We start from the raw sequence: 26,694 nt of genomic DNA on the forward strand, positions 1-26,694 counted from the left end.
CAGTGAAACATGGTTGCAGGAGGGTTGCGATTGGCAATTAAATATTCCAGGATTTCATTGTTTCAGATGTGATAGAATCGGAGGGGCAAGAGGTGGGGGTGTTGCATTGCTTGTCAGGGAGGATATCACAGCAGTGCTTTGGCAGGACAGACTAGAAGGCTCGATTAAGGAGGCTGTTTGGGTGGAACTCAGAAATGAGAAAGGTTTAGCAACACTTATAGGGGTGTATTATAGACCGCCAAATAGGGAACGAGAATTGGAAGAGCAAATATGTAAGGAGATAGCAGATATTAGTAGTAAGCACAGAGTGGTGATTGTGGGTGATTTCAATTTTCCGTATATAGACTGGGAATCACATTCTGTTAAAGGGCTGGATGGTTTGGAGTTTGTAAAATGTGTGCAGGATAGTTTTTTGCAGCAATACGTAGAGGTGCCTACCAGAGAAGGGGCAGTGTTGGACCTCCTGTTAGGAAATGAGATGGGTCAGGTGACGGAGGTATGTGTTGAGGAGCACTTTGGGTCTAGTGATCATAATGCCATTAGTTTCAATATCATTATGGAGGAGGTCAAATCTGGACCAAAGGTTGAGATTTTGGATTGGAGAAAGGCTAATTTTGAGGAGATGAGAAAGGATTTAAAAGGAGTGAAATGGAAATTGTTGTTTTATGAAAAGGATATAATAGAGAAATGGAGGATATTTAAAGGTGAAATTTTGAGAGTACAGAGTCTTTATGTCCCTGTTCGGTGGAAAGGAAAGAATAATAATTTGAAAGAGCCGTGGTTTTCCAGGGAAATTGGACACTTGGTTCGGAAAAAGAGGGAGATATACAATAAATATAAGCGGCAGGGAGTAAATGAGGTTCTTGAGGAATATAAAGAATGTAAAAGGAATCTTAAAAAGGAAATTAGAAAAGCGAAAAAAAGATATGAGGCTGCTTTGGCAAGTAATGTAAAAGTAAACCCCAAGGGGTTCTACAGATATGTCAATAGCAAAAGGATAGTGAGGGATAAAATTGGTCCATTAGAGAGTCAGAGTGGACAGCTATGTGCTGAGCCGGAAGAAATGGGGGAGATATTAAACAATTTCTTTTCTTCGGTATTTACCGAGGAGAAGGATATTGAATTATGTGAGGTAAGCGAAACAAGTAGAGTAGTGATGGAAATTAGGAGGATTAAAGAAGAGGAGGTACGGACACTTTTGAAGAATATAAAAGTGGATAAGTCTCCAGGTCCTGATAGGATATTCCCTAGGACATTGAGGGAAGTTAGTGCAGAAATAGCAGGGGCTATGACGGAAATATTTCAAACGTCATTAGAAACAGGGATGGTGCCGGAAGATTGGCGCATTGCGCATGTTGTGCCTTTGTTTAAAAAAGGTTCTAAAAGTAAACCTAGCAATTATAGACCTATTAGTTTGACGTCTGTGGTGGGAAAATTAATGGAAAAGATACTTAGGGACAATATATATAATTATTTGGATAATCAAGGCCTGATTAGAAACAGTCAACATGGATTTGTGCCTGGAAGGTCATGTTTGACTAATCTTCTTGAATTTTTTGAAGAGGTTACCAGGGAAATTGATAAGGGCAAGGCTGTGGATGTTGTCTATATGGACTTCAGTAAGGCATTTGACAAGGTTCCACATGGAAGGTTGATTAAGAAGGTTAAATCGTTGGGTATTAATAGTGAGGTTGCAAGATGGATTCAACAATGGCTGAATGGGAGATACCAGAGGGTAACGGTTGACAATTGTATGTCAGGTTGGAGGCCAGTGTCTAGTGGAGTGCCCCAAGGATCTGTGTTGGGTCCACTGTTGTTTGTCATTTACATTAATGATCTGGATGATGGTGTGGCAAATTGGATTAGTAAATATGCAGATGATACTAAGATAGGTGGAGTAGTTGATAGTGAGGTAGATTTTCAAAGTCTACAGAGAGACTTGGGCCTTTTGGAAGGGTGGGCTGAAAGATGGCAGATGGAGTTTAATGCTGATAAGTGTGAGGTGCTGCATTTTGGTAGGACAAATCAAAATAGGACGTACAGGGTAAATGGTAGGGAATTGAGGAATGCAGTGGAACAGAGGGATCTGGGAATAACTGTGCATTGTTCCCTGAAGGTGGAATCTCATGTGGATAGGGTGGTGAAGAAGGCGTTTGGTATGCTTGCCTTTATAAATCAGAGCATCGAGTATAGAAGTTGGGATGTAATGTTGAAATTGTACAGGGCATTGGTGAGGCCGAATCTGGAGTATGGTGTGCAGTTCTGGTCGCCAAATTATAGGAAGGATGTCGACAAAATGGAGAGGGTACAGAGGAGATTTACTAGAATGTTGCCTGGGTTTCAGCACTTAGGCTACAGAGAGAGGTTGAACAGGTTGGGTCTTTATTCTTTGGAGCGTAGAAGGTTGAGGGGGGACTTGATAGAGGTTTTTAAAATTTTGAGAGGGACGGACAGAGTTGACGTGGGTAGGCTTTTCCCTTTGAGAGTGGGGAAGATTCCAACAAGGGGACATAGCTTCAGAATTGAGGGACAAAGGTTTAGGGGTAACATGAGGGGGAACTTCTTTACTCAGAGGGTTGTGGCTGTATGGAATGGGCTTCCGGAGGAAGTGGTGGAGGCTGGCTCGATTTTATTATTTAAGAGTAAATTGGATAGGTATATGGATAGGAGGGGATTGGAGGGTTATGGTCTGAGTGCAGGTAGATGAGACTAGGTCAGGGAGAATGGTCGGCGTGGACTGGTAGGGCCGGACAGGCCTGTTTCCATGCTGTAGTTGTTATATGTTATATATGTTATAATAGTAGAATATACTCATGATAGGCCTGACATTGTACATGTAGTCCAAGAACTACAGACTGTTGGAAATAATAGTCGTTTTTCACACGTGAATGTAGCGCATTTGGCGTGCATACTTTTTTTTGCTGAAAAGTTGCATTACGCACCATATTATGAATTTTTATGTAAAATTCTGAATTTTGGACATCAAAATTCTGAATTTGTAAAAACAAATGTTGGGAGGTCTGTTGACTAATCTTCTGGAATTTTTTGAGGATGTGACAAATAAAATGGATGAAGGGGAGCCAGTGGATGTAGTGTATCTGGAGTTTCAGAAAGCCTTTGATAGGTCCCACACGGGAGATTAGTGGGCAAAATTAGAGCACATGGTATTAGGGGTAGGGTATTGACGGATAGAGAATTGGTTGTCAGACAGGAAGCAAAGAGTTATAATAATAATAATAATAATAAACATTTATTTTATATAGCGCTTTTCCAAATGCTCAAAGACGCTTTACAAAAACAGTCAAGACATAAAAACAAACAGACGAACTGTCCTGATGGAGAAGCGGCGAACAAATAGCGCCAGCGTCCTCTCACGTCAGGGTCCGGCAATAGACAAAAAAGAACACAAGACACACAATTACAATTTTAACACAAACAGCCATCACAGTGATTGCTCCAGGCACACCCTCACTGTGATGGAAGGCAAAGAAAAGTCTTATCTCCTCCTCATTCTTCTCCCGTGGTGCCACGAGGCGATCGAGGCTCCCGACTTTTGAAGCCCCCACCGGGCGATGGAAAGTCCCAGGCCGAGCCGAGCAGGCCGATGAAGGTCGAAATAAACGGGGCCTTTTCAGAATGGCAGGCAGTGGCGAGTGGAATGCCGCAAGGCTCGGTGCTGGGGCCGCAACTATTTACAAAAAAAATTAATGATTTGGATGATGGGAATAAAAGTAACTCGAGCAAATTTGCAGATGACACAAAGCTGGGTGGCAGTGTGAACTGCGAAGAAGCTGTTCGGAGGTTGCTGGGTGACTTGGACAGATTGAGTCAGTGGGCAGATGCATGGCAGATACAGTATAATGTAGATAAATGTGAGGTTATCCACTTTGGCGGCAAAAACAAGGAGGCAGATTATTATCTCAGTGGTGTCAGATTAGGTAAAAGGGAAGTGCAATGAGACCTGCTTGTCATTGTACGCCAGTTACTGAAAGTGAACATGCAGGTACAGCAGGCAGTGAAGAAAGCTAATGGCATGTTGGCCTTCATAACGAGAGGATTTGAATATAGGAGTAAAGAGGTCCTTCTGCAGTTGTATAGGGCCTTGGTGAGACCACATCTGGAGTATTGTGTACAGTTTAGGTCTCCTAATTTGAGGAAGGACATCCTTGTAATTGAGGCATTGCAGCGTAGGTTCACGAGATTGATTCCTGGGATGGCGGGTCTGTCATATGAGGAAAGATTGAAAAGATTAGGCTTTTATTCACTGGATCATGTTCCCAAAGTTGGGGGAGTCCAGAAATTAGGATAAAGAGGAGGCGATTTAAAACTGAGGTGAGAAGGAACTTTTGAAGTTGTGAATTTGTGGAATTCTCTGCCACAGAAGGCAGTGAGGCCAAATCATTGGATGAATTTAAGAGAGAGTTAGATGGAGCTCTGGGGGCTAGTGGAATCAAGGGATATGGGGAGAAGTTGGGCACAGGTTACAGATTGTGGATGATCAGCCTTGATCACAATGATCGAAGGGCCGAATGGCCTCCTTCACCTATTTTCTATGTTTCTGACCATTCCTCAGCCCATCTGCCCAACTGATCAAGATCCTGCTGCAAATTTGGCACCCATCTTCATTGTCTGTGGAATGTGTTGTCCGTGGAATTCCTTGCTGAAATCCATTATACAACGTTTAAAGCTCTGCCCTCATCAACCTTTATGGTCCCAATGAGATTTGTGAAACGCAACCTCCCATGTACAAAACCATGCTGACTATCCTTAATCAACCCTTGTCCATCTTAAAGATCTTGGGGGTTGCCCAAGAGACATTAGAGATTACAGCAGGGGTTTGTTCTGGTGAACTGTACCCTGTTCACCAGTTTACTGGTTGGAAACGTGGCTGCGAACTGCGTTTCCATGTGGGAGAAGATGTCAGTAGCTCTGCAAGGGCTGGCAAATCCATACCAGCAATCTCCCAAACACTCATATGTACAGCCTGTACATAAGTCGGATGTTCCTAAGCTGCAGAGGACCTGCACCTACTTTCCAATAACTAGCCAACTAAAGCATTGGTAAGTTAATCATGTGCCTGTGTGTGCAGATCTGGTTTTCTTTCATAATGCTCGAAAATTCTTGGTTTATTGGGATGTAAACCAATACCAGTGGCTTATCCTTTAGTCATTTTATTCAATACTGCTTTTACATTGATTTGATCCGTGTCATCGAGCACATTACTTAATAGGAGATAGCCACAAAAAGCTGGAGCAACTCAGCGGATCACACTGAGCATCTCTGGAGAAAAGGGATAGGAGACTTTTTGGGTCGAGACCCTTCTTCAGACTTGGAAGAAGGGCGTTGACCCGAAATGTCACCTATTCCTATTCTCCAGGGTCTGAAGAAGGGTCTCAACCTGAAACATCACTTATTCCTTTTCTCCAGAGATGCTGTCTGACCTGCTGAGTTACTCCAGCTTTTTGTACCTATCTTCGGTTTAAACCAGCATCTTCCGACATATTATTTAATGGATTTAGTTAATCCATCCTATAATTCTAGAGTCATGCATTATAGTGACCTGGTATGGTTCCCTCTCCTATATTTCTATATTGCCTCAACTTTACTTCCACATTAACTGCTTGCATCTCTCGAAGAGAAGGGCTATATAGATATAGCCGCTGTATGAAAATTCATAAGTGATTTTGATAGTTTTGAATCATATCCCTCAATTGTCAATAAAATGTAGGGGACGTTTCGGGTGGGGACCCTTCTTCAGACTGATATCTGAAGAAGGGTCCAGACCTGAAACATCACCTATCCATGTTCTTCAGAGATGCTGCCTGAGCTGCTGAGTTACTCCGGCACTTTCTGTCCTTTTTTATAACCATCATTTAACATTAGATTTGAGCGGCTGCAATGAGGTGTACGTTGTGAAGAGGAAAATATATGCTGGGGGACAAAGCACATAGAAGTTAGGAATTTTCCACTGGACCAGTTCACTTTATCCTTTTCCTACAGTATGTTCTTCAGACCAAATGACATTAAGTGAAAGGTAGAGTTTGTACTGCTTCGAAAATAATGCAATTTTGAATAACTGAAACAATGCAGATATTATTATTTAAAAAATTGAATTCTACATTTGATTCGTGGATGAGACTCAAATTCTTGTAAGTAATTGGGATTGCAAATAGTTTGGGCAGTAGTACTATTTCATTAGATCATTGGCAATTCTTGCAGTACAGTATTTAGTACGCTTTCATTTTAGCTTGACTCGAGATAGACTGTGCATGCATCTGTAGAAATGTGCATGGATCATTTCATTTGCACTCAGCTTGGGAAATTGTGTGTGGAATGTGCTCTGATGACTTCCATTTCTTAAAGGTGGGGAACTTCACTTCCTTCAGATTGGAGGGACATCTGATGATATGGATGAAACGGATATATTTGTGGATGGCAACCTTCCTAAAGGGTTAGACCAGTTGTCTGAAGGAAGTAGGCACACGTCCAACCCTTCCAGTCCTGGCATTGCAGGTACGAGTTTAACATCTAAGAAATTGCACTCAAAATATAAACATACATTTTGGAATTTAATACAGATAATTATGAGGTTTAGTTCAGTGATACAGCGTGGAAACGGGCCCTTCGACCTACAGAGTCCGCACCGACCTGCGATCCCCGCACATTAAAGGGCCTGTCCCACTTAGGCGATTTTAAGGCGACTGCCGGCAACTAGGCTGTCGCTGAACGTTCGCCGGGGTGTCGCGGGCATGATCTTGAGGAGTCTTCAATGAATCGTAGCGGATCTCGGCGCGACGCGGAAAAAAATTCCAGATAGAAATTTCTCAGCAACAGCTGGCTTGTTGCCGGATATCGTAGCTTATTGCCGGCGCTGAAGCATGCTGTCCCCAGGTTTGCTAGGTTGTCGCAGAAGCACGTAACATTAAATTAAGAAAAAGCAATTGAAGATACCAGAAGATAGTTTTGTTAAACCAATTTATTTACCGTCAGGACATTTGACAGGTAGATTGGAGGCAACAGTTTGATGGTCAGGTAAGTGTGGGAATTTCGCGATGTTTCTGAAAACGGTGTAATCTCTTAGTCAGGTGCTAGTTTCACAAAAAAAGTAACTTGTATCGACCTGACTCGGTATTGTCGTGGTGATTGTCGTAGGGTCAAAGAAAATTTTGGCGATCTGCTACTACTTTGACAGTCGCCGGCAGTCGCCTTAAAAATCGCGTAACTGGGACAGGCCGTTAACACTACTCTATACACACTCGGGACAATTTTACATTATCACCAAGCCAATTAACCTACAAATTGTACGTCTTCGGAGTGTGGGAGGAAACCAAAGATCTCTGAGAAATCCCTTTCTTGCGCTGTAAGGCAGTAGCTCTACCAATACGCCAACGTGCTGCCAAGGTGTTGCATTTTGGAAAGTCTGACTTGGGCAGGAGCCACACAGTGAATGGTCGGGCTCAAGGAAGTGTTGTAGAGCACAGGGATCTAGGAGTGCGGGCACATCGTTCCTTGAAGGTGGCGTCACAGGTAGATGGGGTGGTCATAAAGGCTTTCGGCACTTTGACCTTCATTAGTCAGAGTATTGAGTACAGAGTTGGGGGGGTGGTCATGTTGCAGAAGCAACCTTCCACCATCACCAACTGCTTCTTTCCACGTTGGCCATTTTCTATGCATTCAGCTAATCTTTTACCCTGTGCTTCAATGAACATGTTTGTGGCACTCCTAACCTGCCTTGTTTGTGGATCCCATAAACATGCGAATGGCAAGGTTAATTAACCATTTATTTTGCAGGAGAATCTGTAGGAGAATTTTTTTTGATCTAACCCGTTGATCTTTTACGATTTTGTTTTACAGGGGTCGATTTGTTGGTGGATCGACCTTTCTCTGCAGATGTCTTAACGTCATTGGTAGAATTGACCAGATTTGAGACATTGACCCCACGATTTTCAGCGACAGTCCCTCCGTGTTGGGTGGAAGTTCAGCAGGAGCAACAGCAGAGGCGACATCCACAACATTTGCATCAACAACACCATGGAGATGCTGCCCAGCACACACGCACATGGAAGCTGCAGTCAGACAGGTAAGTCATTCAGTCCAGTCTGAATGGAAAGTTGGCATCAAAATTCAGCTTTACAGATAGAACACGTTTGTACTGCTAAATACACAGTATTTTTGAAAGCTTGTGATAAGTTGATTCAATACCATTAAGGTCTTAAGGAATAGGAGTAGAATTATGCCATTCAGCCCAAAAAGTCTACTCCACCATTCAATCATGGCTGACCTATCTCTCCCTCCTAACTCCATTCTCCCACCTTCTCCCCATAATCTCTGACACGTGTACTAATCAAGAATCTATCTATCTCTGCCTCAAACATATCCACTGACTTGGCCTTCTGTTGCAAAGAATTCCACAGATTCACCACCCTCTGACTAAAAAATTTCTCCTCATCTCCTTCCTAAAAGAACGTCCTTTAATTCTGAATTGTTAATTGTCTCACAACATTTAGAGCAGAGAACAGCGCAAAACCAGGCCCTTTGCCAGTGTCCGTGCCGAACGTAATCTTGCGATAAATCTTGTGTAATCTCCTCTCCCTGCACATAATTCATATCCCGACATTCCCTGCTTACCCATGTGCCTATTTGAAAGCCACTTAAATGCCCAACTGCCTCTACTACCACCCTCGGCTGTGTGTTCCAGGTACCTATCATTCCCTATATTAAAAAACCTGCCCTTCTGACCATAAAGATATGTCATCTTGTCTTTGACATTGTAACTATTGGAAAAGGTTCTGACAGTCTATCCTTTCAATGCCTCTCATAATTTTTGTGTACTTCTATCAGGTCTCCCCTCAATCGCTGGCATTCTAGAGAAAACAGTTCAACTTTGTCCAACCCCTCCTTACATCTCATACCATATAATCCATGCAGCATTCTCATAAACCTCCCCTGCACACCTTCTAAAGCCTCTTGAAATGTCGCCGCCAAAACTGCACACAATGATCCAAATGTGGCCTAACCAAACCATTATAAAGCTGCAGCATGACTTCCTGACTCTTGTACTCATTGCCCTGACCAGTGAAGGCAAGCATGCCATGTGCTTTCTTTACCGCTCTATCTACTTGTGTTGCCACTTTCAGGGAGTTATGGACTTGGACCCCAAGATGCATCTGTACATCAATTCAGTTAAGGGTCTTGCATGCTAATTTAATTTGACTGCACATGATCCATGCTACCCCATTCCTTGCATATCCACATGCCTATGTACAAGCCACTTAAGCGACACTATCATATCTGCCTCCACCACCAGGTGGCATGTTCCAGGCACCCACCACCCTTTATGTACATCTTTAAACGTTGACCCACTCCCCTTCAAGCTATGCGCTCTAGTCTATAACGTTTCCACCCGAGGGGGGGGGGGGGGGAAGGAAGGTTCTTGCTCCCTATGCCTCATTTTATATATCTCTATCAGATCTCCCTTCAATCTGCCGTTCCAGAGAAAACAATCCAATTTTATCCAATCCTTGCAGCTAATACCCACTAATCCAGTTTACATTTTGGTAAACATCCTGTAATAGGGCGATTAATGCTGTTCGCAGTCTCCAAAGGTGGCCTAACTAAGTTCTCATGAATCTCTTATCACGACTTTCTGACTCTTATACTGAATGCGCCGACCATTGAAGACGAGCACACCATACACCACCTCTACTACTTTCCCTGCTTGTGTTGCCACTTTCAGGAAGTTATGCACAGTGCTGTCAAGGGTTCTTCTATCAACCGTATACCTTCCCCTTATGTTCGGCCTCCCAATCTGCAACACCTCACACTTGCTTAGATTAAACTCCATCTGCTGTATCCCCACTCATTTCAGTAGCTACTCTACATCCCGCTGTATACCTTGGCAACCTTCCTCTCATACTCCAGCAATCTTGCCATTGTCCTTGGCAGAGAATTCACTGCCACAGAGGGCAGCGGAGGCCAAATCACTGGATGGATTTAAGAGAGAGTTAGATAGAGCTCTAGGGGCTAGTGGAATCAAGGGATATGGGGAGAAGGCAGGCACGGGTTACTGATTGTGGATGATCAACCATGATCACAATTATTGGCGGTGCTGGCTCGAAGGGCTGAATAGCCTCCTGCACCTATTTTCTGGGCAAGTCAACGTTTTGGGAAAGTCAACGTCTGGTGGGAGCAGGATCGGGATCCTTAAAAATCAAGTCTGTGGACCGGTTTGGGCAAGTCAATGTGTAGGAAGGAACTAGATGCTGGTTTACACTGAAGATAGACGCAAAGTGCTGGAGTAACTCAGCGGGACAGGCTGCATCTCTGGAGAGAAGGAATGGGTGACATTTCGGGTCGAGATCCTTCTTCAGACTTGCGTTTCGGGTCGAGACCTATCTTCAGAAGCCCCAAAACAGATCCCAGTGGTGTAAGAATCTAAATCCCTGTCCCCTGCACCTGCTCCTCAGCCACACATTCAGGTCCTGTATCTCCCTGTTCCTGCCCTCACCAGACCCGAGACCTTTTCAGCCTTAAGTCACGCTGCAGAATCTCTTTCCTCTTCTTCCCGACGTCGTTTGTGCCGACATGCACTACCACTTCCAGCTGCTCATCTTCTCCCTTGAGGTTGCTCTGCATTCGGTCCAGGACATCCTGGATCCTGACACCAGGGAGGCAAGACACCATCCTTGAATCCCGCCTGTTGCCTGTTCCTCTCATGATGGAGTCCCCTACTACCACGGCTCTGCCTGATGTCAGTCTCTTCGGCTTTGCCTCAGCGCCACGTTTTGCTTCGCAGACCTGTCCGCTGCTCAGACTGGCAGTGTCTTCTGTCCCGACAGCTTCCAAGAGGGTGAACCTGTTTTCAAGAGGTACATCCCCCGAGGTCTCCTGTACTCCAAGCTTCCTCCCCTTCCTCACCGTCACCCACCTTCTCTCTTCTTGTATCTTCGATGTAACAATCTTGCTGTGGGTCCTGTCTGGTTCAGCAATCATTATCGTTTAGGTATAGTTAACCATAAGATCTTAGGGGAATTTTCTTTCACTTTCTTTATCAGTGTAGCAGTTTAATTCAAGATTTGAGTGATTCAAAGCTACTGCGAGATTTTCTTGGAAATATTCTTTCTCCGTGGCAGAAGCCTAGAGGAGATTCGGCTGAATTCATAACTAAAGTCCGTAACAAGGGATGCACAGTGATGCAGCCTTGTTTAACTGTGGAAAATAATTATGATATCTTTCCTCACAACTCCGGTGACTTGGGTTAAGTGCTGTCTACGTAGTTCTTCGTTCTTCTGGGTGAACTAATTTTCTCTATCCTAAAGATGTATGGGCTGATAGGTTAATTGGCCCCTGTAAATTGCCTGTATTAAGCAGTGAGTGGGGTAATTTGGAAGGTTGATAAGAATTTGGGGAGAATAAAACAAGCTTAGTATAAATGGGAGCTTGATGATTAATACAGGCATTATGGGCTACAGAATTTACTTCAATAGATGCATTACATGTTCTTCGTCCCTTCGGGAAATGTATATTTCATTGCAACACCATTGTGTGGTTTGTGTTATTGATATATTTTTGTTTTTTTTATATATAGTACCAGTTGGGAAGAACATGTTTTTGAATTAGTTTTGCCCAAAGCTTGTATGGTTGGACACGTAGACTTCAAGTTTGTCTTGAGTTCAAATATCACAAACATTCCACAGATTCAAGTTACTTTACTGAAAAACAAAGCACCTGGATTGGGTAAAGTCACTGGTAAGTATTTTCATTATTTGATGTTTATATTTGCATTAGATTACAAATACATTTGAACTAATCTTGAACCTAACGTCTTTCATAACAAACTTTACATAAACTATGTAGAAGGAAGAGTAGAAAGAAGATAGTTTGCATCATTTAAGTAGCTTTTTAATATAGGACAGTATAGCAGAAGAACACGTCTTTTGGCCCATTACTGATGGCAGCTTCTTTAAGTAAGCTACCAAGCTCAGTTGTCTGAGATCAACTTCCACTGAGTTCCAAAGCTGTTAGTTCTTAGTAGGGCTAAAGGAACCAAGTGATATGGGGAAAAAGCAGGAATGGGGTACTGATTTTAGATGATCAACCATGATCATATTGAATGGCGTTACTGGCTCGAAGGGCCAAATGGCTTCCTCCTGCACCTATTTTTCTATGTTTCTACCGAACATGATGCTCGACCAACTTAGTTTTAGTTTAGAAATACAGCGCGGAAACAGGCCCTTCAGCCCAATGAGTCTGTGCTGACTAGCGATTCACGCACACGAGCAATATCCGACACACTTGGGACAATTTACAATCTTTACCAAAGCCAATTAACCGACAAACCTGTACGTCTTTGGGGTTTGGGAGGAAACCGGAGCACCCAGGTAAAACCCACGCAGGTCACGGGGAGAACGTACAAACTCCAGATAGCACCTGTAGTCAGGATGGAACCCGGGTTTCTAGCACTGTAAGGCAGCAACTCGACCACTGTGCCACCGTGCCGCCCTTCTAAACAGTTTAGTTTAGAGTTATAGCAAGGAAACAGACCCCTGGCCTACCGAATCTCTGCCGATCATTGATCACCTGTTCACACTAGTTCTGTTATTCTACTTTCTCATTGACTCCCTACACACTTCGAGTCATTTTCAAAGGCCAATTAACCTACAAACCCACGTGTCTTTGGGCTGCAGGAAGAAACCGGAGTATTTGCAGTAAACCTATATGGTCACAGAAAATGTGAAAATTCCACACAGACGCACCTGTAAGGTTGGGATTGAACCCTGGTCTCTGGTGCTGTGAGGTAGCAGTTCCACCAGCTGCACACTGTGCCAACTCTTATCTGCCAGCACATTATCCATATCTCTCCATTCCCTGCATATCCACATGCCTATCTAAAATTCTTTTAAGTGTTACTATTGTATCTTCCTCCACCATCCCTGGTAGCGCGTTCCAGACACTCACCACCGTCTGTGTTTCCCAAACATCTCCGCACATCTTTTAAGCTATGCCCTCTAGTATTTGATTTTTCAATTCTGGAAAAGGGATCTGACTGTCTACCCTATCTACGCATCTCATAATTTTATATATCATATCATATCATATCATATATATACAGCCGGAAACAGGCCTTTTCGGCCCACCAAGTCCGTGCCGCCCAGCGATCCCCGTACATTAACACTATCCTACACCCACTAGGGACAATTTTTTTAAACATTTACCCAGCCAATTAACCTACATACCTGTACGTCTTTGGAATGTGGGAGGAAACCGAAGATCTCGGAGAAAACCCACGCAGGTCACGGGGAGAACGTACAAACTCCTTACAGTGCAGCACCCGTAGTCAGGATCGAACCTGAGTCTCCGGCGCTGCATTCGCTGTAAAGCAGCAACTCTACCGCTGCGCTACCGTGCCGCCACTTCTATCAGGTCTCCCCACAATCTCTGTCGCACCAGAGAAAACAATCCAAGTCTATCCAACCTCTCCCTGTAGCTAATAACCCCTAATCTCGGCATCATTCTGGTAATTCCCCTTCGCACTGTTCCACAGCCTCCACATCCCTTCTGCAATGGTGCAACCCAAACTGTGTGCAACACTCCAGATGTGCCTGAACTAAAGTCCTATTAAGCTGCATAATAACTTCCTGATGCTTATGCTCATTGCCCCAACCTATGAAAGCAAGCACACCCTATGTCTTTACCACTATCTACTTGTGTTGTGACGTTCAGGAAGCTATGAATGTAGGTTATGCCATTAAATGCCCTTGCATTTGACCTGCCAAAGTGCAACACCTAACATTTAAGCCTAAGGTAGACACAAAATGCTGGAGTAACTCAGCGGGTCAGGCAGCATCTCTGGAGAGAAGGAATGGGTGACGTTTCAGACTGAAGAAGGGTCTCGACCCGAAACGTCACCCATTCCTTCTCTCCAGAGATGCTGCCTGACCCACTGAGTTACTCCAGCATTTTGTGTCAACTTTCGATTTAAACCAGCATCTGCAGTTTTTTTCCTAACATTTAAGCCTAACATCTGTAGTTGGAAAGTTACTAGAGAGTATTCTGAGGGATAGGATATACATGAATTTAGATGGACAAGGGCTGATTAGGGATAGTCAGCATGATTTTGTATGTGGGTGGTCATGTCTCACAAATATTATTGATTTTTTTGCTCATGTGACCAAAAATGTTGATGAGGGCAGAGCTGTATATGTATTTCAGCAAAGCATTTGACAAAGTTCCTCATGGTAGGCTGCTCTGGAAGGTTAGAGTGCCAGGGATCTAAGGAGAGAGTGCTGAATGCACAGAAAATTGGTTTCAAGGAAGGAAGCAGAGGGTGATGGTGGAAGGTTGCTTCTCAGACTTAAGGTCTGTGATTAGTGGTGTGCCTCAGGGTTGGTTCAGTGCTGGGCACATTACTGTTTGCCATCTATATCAATGATTTGGCTGCTTGGCAGGGAGTGTTCCTGGGGAGGGGGGCCAAGCCCTGCAGTAGGCCCGGCTCGCTCGTTGCGGCCGTCGGCGGAATCTGCACTGTGAGAGCGAGGTGGGTCGTTGGAAGCTCCCGGCGAGCGCTGCAGAGCTGAGAGAGGACCTGGCAGCAGCGGGCAGCTGAGGAGGGGCTCACAGTGGGTGCCGGAGAGCAGCACAGTGGCGCAGCGGTAGAGTTGTTGCTTTATAGCGCCAGTGGTCCGGATTAGATCCTGACTACGGATGCTGTCTGTTCTACCCATGGGTTTTCCCCGGGAGCTCCGGTTTCCCCCCCACACCCTAAAGACGTACCAGTTTGTAGGTTAATTGGCTTTGGTAAAGATTGTAAATTGTCCCAAGTGTGTAGGATAGAGCTACTGTGCGGGAGTCGCTAGTCAGCGAAGACTCAGTGGGCCGAAGGGCCTGTTTCCGCGCTGCAACTCTAAACTAGAACTCAAGGGCCTGAGCTATAGGGAAAGGTTGAGCAGGCTAGGACTCTATTCCTTGGACCACACGAGGATGAGGGTGATCTTGTAGAGGTGTACAAAATCATGAGAGGAATAGATCGGATAAACGCACAAAGTGGTCTTTGTGGGGAGGTGTTTCAAAGGGGATAGACAATGATGGAGTTAAAGGGAAAGAGAGTATAGGAATAATTAAGAAACGCCCCAGAATTAACGGGACAGAAAGCTCACACAGCAATAGGAGAGAATGGCCAAGTGTAATAGGAAGCGATGTGGAAGCTGAGATGAGCAAAGGTTTAAAAGTACTATATATGAATGTGCGAAGTATAAGAAGTAAAGTGGATGAGCTTGAGGCTCAGTTGGAGATTGGTAGATATGACATTGTGGGGATTACAGAGACGTGGCTGCAGGAGGATCGGGACTGAACTGAATATTCAGGGTTATACATCCTATAGAAATGGCAGGCAGGTGGGCAGAGGAGGTGGGGTAGCTCAGTTGGTGAGGGATGGAATTCAGTCCCTTTCGAGGGGTGACATTGGGACTGACGATGTAGTCACTGTGGATAGAGTTGAGGAATTGTAACGGTAAGAAGACACTAATGGGAGTTATCTACAGACCCCCAAACAGTAGCCTGGATATAGAAACATAGAAAGCGGGTGGGTTAAATTTGAGTGGTTGGGCAGGAACAGAGGTGGTGCCGGTTCGCACACTGGCAGGATGTGCTGTCGGTTGCGTCTGTAAATTCCGCCGTCGGCTTCGACTAAATACGATCGAGGCTGGGGCGCTGGCCGAGATATCACCCCCAGGCGGTCGTGACCCTTCTTGGTTCGTAGGCGGACCACCTGACCGTTAGCAAGTGGTGGCAGAGGCCTACTCGTCTTGTTGTACCAGCGTTTTTTGATGTCACATTTCCGTTGCAGCTGGGACTGAACATCAGATGGAAAGCGAACTTGTGGCTCCAGTGTATGTTTAGCAATGGGTAAAGTGGTTCTTGTCTGCCTGGACATTAGGCGCTGTGCGGGTGAACTAAGGATCGGATCGCGGGAGATGTTCCGCAGGTATAGTAAGTCGAGGAAAACGTCGGATCCCGCTCTGCGGGAACGTTCCATTACCTGCTTGGCACTCCGGACAGCACGCTCCGCTAGCCCGTTAGACTGAGGGTACTCGGGGCTACTCGTGATGTGGCAAATTCTTTGAATTGGAGGCTGGAGAATTGGCTGCCGTTGTCGGAGAGTAGGCGATGAGGAGCCCATGGACGGAGAAATGGCGTGCAAGCTTCTGGATCACTGCCGCGGAGGTGAGGTTTGGGAGCAGATCGATCTCGAACCACCCGGAGTACGAGTCGACTATGACTAAGTACCGCTTCCCGTTCCACTCAAAAATGTCAGTTGCCACGATGGACCACGGGAGGTCAGGAACCGGGTGTGCAAGGAGTGGCTGTTTCTGCTGGTGCGGAGCCAGGCTGTTGCACACCGCACAGGACTCTACTTTTTGATGAATATAGTCAGACATTCCAGGCCAGAAGAACATGCTCTTAGCTCTCGAGATAGTTGCTTCTGTGCCTGGGTGTCCCCCATGGACGTTGTCGAAGTATTTGCCATGTAAGGAGGCAGGAATCACAGGTTTGTGGCCCTTTACGACAATACCACCCTGCAGGACGAGCTCGTCGCGGACGGAGAAGAAAGGCCGTAAGGCAGCCGGCAGTCTGTTCTGCTTGACCGGCCACCCGTGTCTTAAGACAGAGGATAGTGCTAGGAGGGTGTCGTCGGCGGCAGTCTGGGCTGCCAGGTCCTCGAGGCAGGACGAGGGGACGTAGGAGACCATCATGACGGCAAACCCGTCCCCTGTCGAAGGAGAGCCGCAGGTTGCCCGCGAAGCTCGAGAAAGGGTGTCCGCCAGGTGCATGTCCTTGCCCCGCTTGTAGACTAGAAAGATGTCGTACTTCTGAAGCTGCAGCATCATCCGCTGGAGCCGCGCAGGGGCGGCGTGTATTGGCTTGCTTACAATGCTAATGAGTGGCTGGTGGTCTGTTTCGATCGTGACCTTCTTGCCGAAGATGAAATCATTGAATTTTCTGCAAGCGAAGACGACTGCTAGCAGCTCTTTTTCAATTTGCTCATATCGTTGTTCGGTGTCTGTCATAGTACGAGAGGCGTAGGCAACCGGTCTGTGGCCGTCACCGCTGTGTTGAAGGCAGATGGCACCCAGTCCATACAGCGAGGCATCGCAGGACAGCGTGACGGGCAGCTTGACATCGTAGTACGCGAGAGTGTGGGCACAAGACATCTGTTGTTTCAGAGTGTCGAACGCTCTCTGTTGCTGTTCATGCCAGCCCCAAACAGTGTCTTTGTGAGTTAGTAGGCATAAAGGGGCAGATATTTCACTAAACTTCGGGATGAATTTTCCCAGGTAGTTGACCATCCCGAGAAAGCGCTGCAGACCGGTCACATCGGAGGGCGCTGGCAGTTCGTTGATCGCGATCGTTTTAGATGGATCGGGTTTGAGACCGGTGCTCGTGAATATGTGGCCCACGTAGTTGACTTCGCTCACCCGGAATTTGCACTTAAGCGGGTTGAGTTTGAGATTGATCTCTTTGGCGCGGTCGAGGACTTTCTTCAGATTCGCGTCGTGGTCCTCGACATTCTGACCGGCGACGAGGATGTGGTCAACCACAATCGAGCAGGGGTATCCGGCAAATAGCTGTTCCACGGTGCGCTGAAACACCTCGCTAGCTGAGTTTATGCCGAAGGGCATAGGTAAAAATTTGAAACGTCCAAACGGTGTACAAAAAGTGGTCAGGTTGGAGGAGTTGTGATCTAGCAGAATCTGCCAGAAGGAGCTTTTTGCGTCGAGGACGGAGAAAACTGTCGCCTTGCCCAGTTGCGCTGCGACATTTTCCACCTTGTGCATGGGATAGTGTGGCCGTTTAATGGCGGTGTTTAAATCCCTGGGATTAATGCAAATCCGTATCTCCTCCGTGTTTTTTTTAGAGGCAACCACCATGGTGAAGACCCAGTCTGACGGGTCTGTGACAGGGGCAATCACTCCCAGATCCACCATCATGTTGAGTTCACTCAGCACGCGGCCCCGCATAGCATGGGGAATCCGGTGGGCGGGACGGATGACCGGTAAGACCTCTGGGTCGATCGTGATCTTGTACGTGACCGGAAGCTTGCCGAGCTTGTCGTTAAAGAGCACACCGTATTGCGAGAGGAATCGCTGGGCGGGGGCATGTGCGGAAGCCAGTTGATGGACCACCGAGTCGAAGGCAACCAAGCCTAAGTCGATGCAGGCAGCAATGCCTAGCAGGGAAGGAGTGTTTTCCCGGACAACCAAGAAAGACAGTTTGTGAACCCGGGACGTTAGCTGGCACTGCAGCACAACAGTTCCAACGGGCTTGATTGAGCCCCCTCCAAAGGGAAGCAGTGAGGCCATGGTTGGCTTGATGTGCTTGGCATTACGAATCCTGTGGAGCTCTGATAAGGTGATAACGTTGCAGGGAGCCCCTGTGTCGAGCTTTGCAGTAACAGGCACTCCGTTAATGAGGAGGGTGACCATGGGATCGAGATGTTTTGCAGATGGGTCTGATAAGGAATGTATATTGATATTCAGTCCGTCGATAGCAGCTGGGTCATGCTCGGTAAAAACACAGGGAGTGATGCAGGTGCTGCGTGAGACGGCTCTGGCTGTAGCAGATGTACCGACTGTTTTGTCCCGACTCTGTTCCCACGCGAACGACAGCAGCGGACAAAATGGTTTCTACGTTTGCAGTAATTACAGACTTTCCCAAATGCAGGGCACTGCTCCCGAATCCCAGCGTGTGAGCCCCCACAGTTACTACAGTTGTTGATGTGACCGGCACAGGATCTGCCGGGCACTTCAGAAAGTGGGTGTTGTGCCGGCAACATTCACATCAAACGCAGAGTGGGGTCCCGGCCCCAAGGATTTAGTGTGTGAGGCAGTTAGCTCAGCAACTCGACAACGATACTCAGCCACCTCTAGGGTGAGGTCAGCATCACGTAGTAGTTCATCACGCACCTTGTCATCAAGGATGCCACAGACCAGTCTGTCCTGAACGCGCACCGGCTGGCAATATATCTCAGGGAGCTAATGTAAGCTTCAACAGGCTCACCTTGCTTCTGGTTGCGAGTAAAAAATCTGTGGCGCTCCATAACGAGATTTGAGCGCAGCTCGCAAAGCTGTCGGAACTTTGTCAGGAGGCAGTCTGGGTCCTCCATAGATTCCGCCGGGACCTGAACGTCCGCGGGAGTTATCTGGGCCGGCGCGTAGTGGAACCGGTGAGCACGGCGAATGGCCTCACTGCCCGCCAGATTGAGAAGAATAGCAGCACGAGTAGCTGGAGGTGCAGCATGATGTGCTGCCTGAATATAGATCCTGAAATCCTCCTCGAAGATGCGCCAGCGTTCAGCGAGGTCGCCATCAAATACGAGTGGGTCAGGCTTGCGAAACGCTCCAGCCATAGTGAGACAGTAAATCAAAACAAACTAAGCAAAAAAAACAAAAAAAACTGAAGTAGTGGGTCCAGAACGTCTGACACCATGTTGTGTATTCATGCCAATACACAAGAGTTGTAGCTCATAGTTTATTTGTACTCAAGCGGGAACTCAAGGTAAAGGAACCACTTGGAGGTAGTGACCATAATATGATTAGTTTTAATCTGCAATTTGAGAGGGAGAAAGTTAAACCAGGAACGTCAGTGTTGCAGTTGAACAAATGGGACTATGAAGGCATGAGAGAGGAGCTGGCCAAGGTCAAATGGAAAGGGATCCTAGCAGGAATGACGGTGGAACAGCAATGTCAGGAATTTCTGGGCATAATCCAGAAGATGCAGGATCATTTCATTCCAAAGAGGAAGAAAGATTCTCAGGGGAGTAAGAGGCAACCGTGGCTGACAAAGGAAGTTAGAGATGGAATAAAGCTAAAAGAAAAGATGTATAAGATAGCAAAGAGTAGTGGGAAGCCAGAGGAGTGGGCAACTTTCAAAGAACAACAGAAGATAGCAAAAAGGGCAATACGGGCTGAAAGGATGAGGTACGAAGCGAAGCTGGCCAAGAATATAAAGAAGGACAGTAAAAGCTTCTTTAGGAATGTTAAGAGAAAAAGATTAGTAAAGACAAATGTGGGTCCCTTGAAGGCAGAAACGGGTGAAATTATTATGGGTAACAAGGAAGAGTTGAACAGGGCATAAACAATCTCCCAGATGTACTAGTGGGCATAGGATCAAGGGAGACAGAGAAACTGAAATAAATTTGCATTAGGCAAGAAATAGGATAGGGTAGACTGGTGGGACTGAAGGCTGATAAATCTGCAGGGCCTGATGGTCTGCATCCCAGGGTACTCAAGGAGTTGGCTCAAGAAATCGTGGATGCATTGGTGATCATGTTCCAATGTTCAATAGATTCAGGATCAGTTCCTGTGGATTGGAGGGTAGCTAATGGTATGCCAATTTTCAAGAAAGGAGCGAGAGAGAAAATGGGGAATTATAGATCAGTTAGCCTGACATCGGTGGGGGAAGATGCTGGAGTCAATTATTAAAGAGGTAATAACGGTGCACTTGGAGAGCGGTAAAAGGATTGGTCCAAGTCAGCATGAATTTATGAAGGGGAAATCCTGCTTGACTAATCTTCTGGAATTTTTTGAGGATGTGACAAGTAAAATGGATGGAGTGCCAGTGGATGTAGTGTATCTAGACTTTCAGAAAGCCTTTGATAAGGTACCACACGGGAGGTTGGTGAACAAAATTAGTGCACAAGATATTGGGGGTAGAGTATTGACATGGATAGAGAATTGGTTGTCTGACAGGAAGCAAAGAGTAGGAATAAACGGGTCCTTTTCAGAATGGCAGGCAGTGGCGAGTGGAGTGGCACAATGCTCGGTGCTGGGGCCGTGACTATTTACCATATATATTAATGATTTGGATGATGGAATTAGAAGTAACACTAGCAAGTTTGCGGATGACACAAAGCTGGGTGGCAGTGTGAACTGCAAAGAGGATGTTAGGAGGTTGCAGGGTGACTTGAACAGGTTGAGTGAGTGGGCAGAAGCTTGGCAGATGCATTATAATGTGGATAAATGTGGTTAACCACTTTGGTGGCAAAAATAAGGAGGCAGATTATTATCTCAATGGTGTCAGATTAGGTAAAGGGGAAGTTCAACGAGACTTTGGTGTCCTTGTACACCAGTCACTGAAAGTAAGCGTGCAGGTACAGCAGGCAGTGAAGAAAGCTAATGGCATGTTGGCCTTCATAACGAGAGGATTTGAGTACAGGAGCAAAGAAGTCATTCTGCAATTGTATAGGGCCCTGGTGAGACCACATCTGGAGTATTGTGTGCAGTTATGGTCTCCTAATTTGAGGAAGGACGTCCATGCTATTGAGGCAGTGCAGTGTAGGTTCATGAGGTCAATCCCTGGGATGGAGAGACTGTCAAATGAGGAAAGATTGGAAAGACTAGGCTTGTATTCACTGGAGTTTAGAAGGACTAGACAAGCTAGATGCAGGAAAAATGTTCTCAATGTTGGGGGAGTCCAGAACCAGGGGACACAATCTAAGAATAAAGGGGAGGCCATTTAAAACTGAGGTGAGAAGAAACTTTTTCACCCAGAGAGTTGTGAATTTGTGGAATTCTCTGCCACAGAGGGCAGTGGAGGCCAATTCACTGGATGAATTTAAAAGAGAGTTAGATAGAGCTCTAGGGGCTAGTGGAATCAAGGGATATGGGGAGAAGCCAGGCACGGGTTACTGATTGTGGAGTTAGATAGAGCGCTAGAAAAATCAAGGGATATGGGGAGAAGGCAGGCTACTGATTGTGGATAATCAGCCATGATCACAATGAATGGCAGTGCTGGCTCGAAGGGCCAAATGGCCTCCTCCAGCACCTATTTTCTATGTTTCTAAAGTCTCTTGCCGAGAGTAGAGCAGTCGAAAACCAGAGGACATAGGTCTATGATGGAGGGGAGGAAGATTTAATAGGAACCTGAGGGGTAACCTTTTTTACACAAAGGATGGTGGGTACATGGAATGAGCTGCCGGAGGAGGTAGTTGAGCTAGGTACCATTGCAACATTTAAGAACCATTTAGACAAGTGCACGGATAGGATAGATTTCAAGGGATATGGGCCAAATGCTGGCAGGTGGGACAAGTGTAGGTGAGGCATGTTGGTTTGTGTGGCTAGATTGATGGGCCTATTTCCACGCTCTTTGACTCTCTGACCTCAAGCTTGCTTGCATTAAACTCCATCTGCCATTTCCCCACCCATTTTTGTAGCTGATCCTTATATTGACAGCCCACCTCACTGTGTGCGACCCCTGGAATCTTGTGTCATCTGCAAACTTACTAACCCACCAGTCCATATTTGTGGCCAAGTCATTTATATATATCACAAACAGCAGAAGTCCCTGCACAGAACCCTGTGCAGCACCACCTTCAAGGAACCTTGCACCGGCACTCCTAGATCTCTTTGCTCTACAACACTCCCCAGAGCCCTACCATTCACAGTGTGGGTCCTGCCCATGTTAGACTTCCCAAAATACAGCACCTCACATTTCTCTGCATTAAATTCCAATAACCATTCCTCAGCCCACCTGGCCAATCGATCAAGATCCTGCTGCATTTTTTCACAACCATAGCTGACAAACAGTAACGGGCTCAGCACCAAATCCTGAGGCACACCACTCGTCACAGGCCTCCAGTCTGAGAGGTAACGTTCCACCATCACCCTCTGTTTCCTTCCACAAAGCCAGCTGTCTGTACTTGGATCCCATGCGATCTAGCCTTCCAGAGCAGCCTACCAAGTGGAATCTTGTCGATTGCTTTGCTAAAGTCCATTTATACAACATCTACAGCTCTGCTCTCATCAACCTTTTTGGTCACATCTTCAAAAAACTCAATCAGATTTGTGAGGCACGAACTCCAACGAACAAAACCATGCTGACTATGCCTTATCAGCCCTTGTCCATCAAAATGCCTGTATATTTTACCCCTCAGAATACTCTCTAGTCACTTTCCAACTGCAGATGTTAAGCTCACTGGCCTATAGTTCCCTGCATTTCCGCTGCAGCCTTTCTTGAATAGAGGTACAACATTTGCCACCTTCTAATCTTCTAATCTCTCCTGTATTTAAAGACGACTCGGAAATTTCAACCAGGGCTCCCGCAATTTCCTCTCTAGTTTCCCACAATGTCCTCGGATATATCTGATCAGGCCCTGGAGATTTGTCTACCATCACACACGACAGTACCTTCAGTACTTCTTCAACTGTAACACTGAATGCTCTCAATACACTTCCATTAACTTCCCCAAGTTCCTCCTGTCATTCTCCTCAGTAAATACAGAGGAGAAATACTCATCTCCTGTGGCTCCACACAGAGTTGACCACTTTGATTCCTGAGGGGTCCCACTCTTCCTCTAGTTACCCTTTCCCCCACTTATGTATTTATAAAATCCCTTGGGACTTTATCCAACGTCTTACTAAAATCTACATAGACCACATCCACCATCCTACCCTCACTGATCACTTTTGTCATTTCCTCGATCAAATTAGTAAGACACGACCTGCCATGTACAAAACTATGGTAACTCCCTAATAAACTCATTCTCATCCAAATGAAAGTAAATCCTATCCCAAATACCTTCTAATAACTTCCCTATCTTTCATGTGAGACTCACAGGCCTATATTCCCTGGATTCTCATTACTTCCCTAAAACTAAGGAACAACATTAGTTACTCTCCAGTCCTTCGGGATCTCTCATGTGGCAAGAGAATATGCAAAGATCTTCGTCAAGATTCCCGCAATCTCCTTTCTTGCCTCTCTCTATTGAGAGAGAGATTGAATAGCATGGGATAGATCCCTTTTGTTTAGACTTTAGAGATACAGCGTGTTAACAGGCCCTTTGGCCCCCCGTCCTTGCTGACTAGTGATAGCTCATACACTAACACTATCCTACACACTGGAGACAATTTTACATTACCAGAAGCCAATTAACCTACATATCTGCACGTCTTTGGAGTATGGGAGGAAATCGGAGCACCCGGAGAAAACCCACGCGGTCACGGGGAGAACGTACAAACTCTGTGCAGACAGCACCTGTAGTCAGGATCAAAACTGCGTCTCCGGCGCTGTGAGGCAGCAACTACCGCCTCGCCATTGTGCTGCTCGAATGTATCTGAGACTATATCCACTTTCATGCTCTTGGAGAGCCTCAACATCTCCTCCTTCTTAATCTCAAACTGCCCTTGCATATTAGTATACTCCACATTTATCTCGCTGTGTGGGTTTTCTTCGGGAGCTCTGGTTTCCTCTCACATTCCAAAGATGTACAGGTTTGTAGGCTAATTGGCTTGTAAAATAGTAAATTGTCCCTAGTGCGAGTGGGATAATGTTGGTGTGCGGGGATCACTGGTCAGCTTGGTCTCGGTGGGCCGAAGGATCTGTTTCCGTGCTGTAGCTCAAACTAAACTAAACTGAAAAAAAAAAAAAAACCAAGTTTGCCAGTTCGGCACTGTCTACGTCCTTGGCACATGTCCCCCTCAATATTGGGGAAGTTAAAGTCAACCCTATTGCTCTGAGATCTTTTGGTAATCTGTCCACATATCTGTTCCTCCCACTCTCTATTGTGGCCCAATGGTACAAATCCATTTGCGTTCTTGCACCTTTTTTGAATTTCTAAGCTCCATCGCTCTATCCATATCGCCTCTGTGGACAAACCCACCAGTCTTTGCCAAGTGTCGCCCTGACAGTTTCCTTGATTAGTAATGCAACTCCTCCACTACTTTTGCCTCCCTCTTGATCTTGTCTGAAACATAGAAACCCTGGAACATTGAGCTACCAGTCGTGCTCATCTTGCAACCACGTTTCCACACTGCCCACAGCATTATAGTCCCAAACACTACTCTAGGCTCTTGTCCAACTATTTTTCCCATAATATTCCTTGCATTGAAATAAACACATTTCAGCCCATCAGTGTCACCATATTCCTTCACCTCTCCTTACCTGTGGTTCCTTTGTGACTTACTGGTCCTGACCTCTACCTTCCCTTCACTCCTTTCAATTTCTGACCTAATTGGTTCCCATCCCCCTGATTCTCTATCTTAAATTCTCACGAGTAGCACCAGCGTACCTCTCTCTTTTTCACTTCTATTTATTTTTATTTTTTTATTTTTTTTAAAAAAAGTTTTTTGAAAAGCATATGTACAGATAGAAATAAAAGACAAATTTGTTACAAAGTTCTTACATAGCTTCAATTTTTAAATTTTTAAAGAGAGAAAATAAAAATAAAGAAGAATGAAAAAAAAAAAAAGAAGAGTTATAACTATAAAAATTAAAGGGGGTAGATCCGGGAGACAATAACCACAGTTGTACATCCAACCCTAAACTCAAGTTTCAACTTTTAATTTTAAATTTTTATTTTAGTCCTGTGACAAACCCATTTACTTTTCTAAAAATTCAATAAATGGAGACCATATTTTTAAAAATAAATCAGGTTTGTCAGTTAAGGCAAATCTTATTTTTTCCAAATGCAAGGTCTCTGTCATTTCCGTAATCCACATTTTAATTGTGGGGGTTATTGGTTTTTTCCAAAATGTAAGTATTAATTTTTTCGCAGTTATTAAACTGTAATCAAGAAAATGTACCTGACTTGTTGTAAAGTTTGTAATATGTTCTGATAATCCTAATATTATTAATTTTGGATCCACATCCAATTGCTTGTCGATAACTTTAGAAACTATTTTTAAAATATCCAACCAGAAATTTTGCATTTTTATGCAAGTTACGAAAATATGAGTTAAATTAGCTTCTTGAAATTGACATTTATCACAAATAGGAGAGATACTAGGAAAAATCCTATTTAATTTCGTCTTCGAATAATGTAGTCTATGTATTATTTTAAATTGTATTAAGGAATGTCTAGTATTTAATGAACATTGGTGTATATGTTGTAAACTTTCATCCCATATATCTTGCATTATGAGTTGGTTCAATTCGTCCTCCCATGCTCGTCTATATGATTCTGATGACGGAATGTCAGTATCTAGGAGAGTATTATAAATAAAGGATATTAATTTATTTGAATTATAATGTCGATTCAGGCATACATCAAGAATTTCTGGACCTCTAAATTTATATTCTTGCATGTGTAATTTTACATAATCTCTAAGTTGTAAATATCTAAAATAATTATTAACATGTAATCCGTACTTCTGCTGTAAATCCTGAAAGGAAAAAAAAGTTCCCACCATTTTAATTCCATAACTTATCCATTGAGCAAATCCTCTATCTAAGACAGACGGTTTAAAAGAAGGGTTATTCGCAATAGGGAGGAAAGCAGATAATTTACTCAGTTTTAAAGTAAGTTTTAATTGTTTCCAGGTACGGATAACACTATGTATAATCGGATATGTTTTTTTATTTAAATTTATTGGAGCTAAGAGGATCGCACCAATATCAAATGGTAAACAATCCTCTTTCTCCATCTTTAACCAATCCGGTTGTTGATCAGTGTCATCCAACCAGCAGGTTATATTTTTAATATTAACCGCCCAATAATAAAATAAGAAGTTAGGTAAGGCAATTCCTCCATTAGTTTTAGACTTACATAGATGTCTTTTATTTATTCTATGAGTCTTGTAGTCCCAAATAAAATTAGTAATAATTGAATCGATTTAAAAAAAAAACTTTTTTGGAAGATAGATTGGAATTGCTTGAAATAAGTATAGTAGCTGTGGAAGAAAGATCATCTTTATAGCATTA

General features: G+C 44.8%; 1 protein-coding gene across 6 annotated transcripts in view; it reads left to right on the top strand.

Moving 5' to 3' along the window:
• birc6 (baculoviral IAP repeat containing 6) overlaps window positions 1–26,694 on the top strand; it is a 356,853-nt gene that overhangs the window by 85,390 nt on the left and 244,769 nt on the right. For all 6 annotated transcript variants that reach the window (XM_078404650.1, XM_078404651.1, XM_078404652.1 and 3 more), the window contains exons 11-13: window positions 6,364–6,513; window positions 7,855–8,080; window positions 11,588–11,748. In XM_078404650.1, coding sequence (XP_078260776.1) covers window positions 6,364–6,513; window positions 7,855–8,080; window positions 11,588–11,748 — 537 coding nt within the window. The remainder of the gene's footprint in view (window positions 1–6,363; window positions 6,514–7,854; window positions 8,081–11,587; window positions 11,749–26,694) is intronic.

This window comes from Rhinoraja longicauda, chromosome 9 (genome assembly GCF_053455715.1).
Source record: "Rhinoraja longicauda isolate Sanriku21f chromosome 9, sRhiLon1.1, whole genome shotgun sequence".
Classification (NCBI taxonomy): domain Eukaryota; kingdom Metazoa; phylum Chordata; class Chondrichthyes; order Rajiformes; family Arhynchobatidae; genus Rhinoraja; species Rhinoraja longicauda.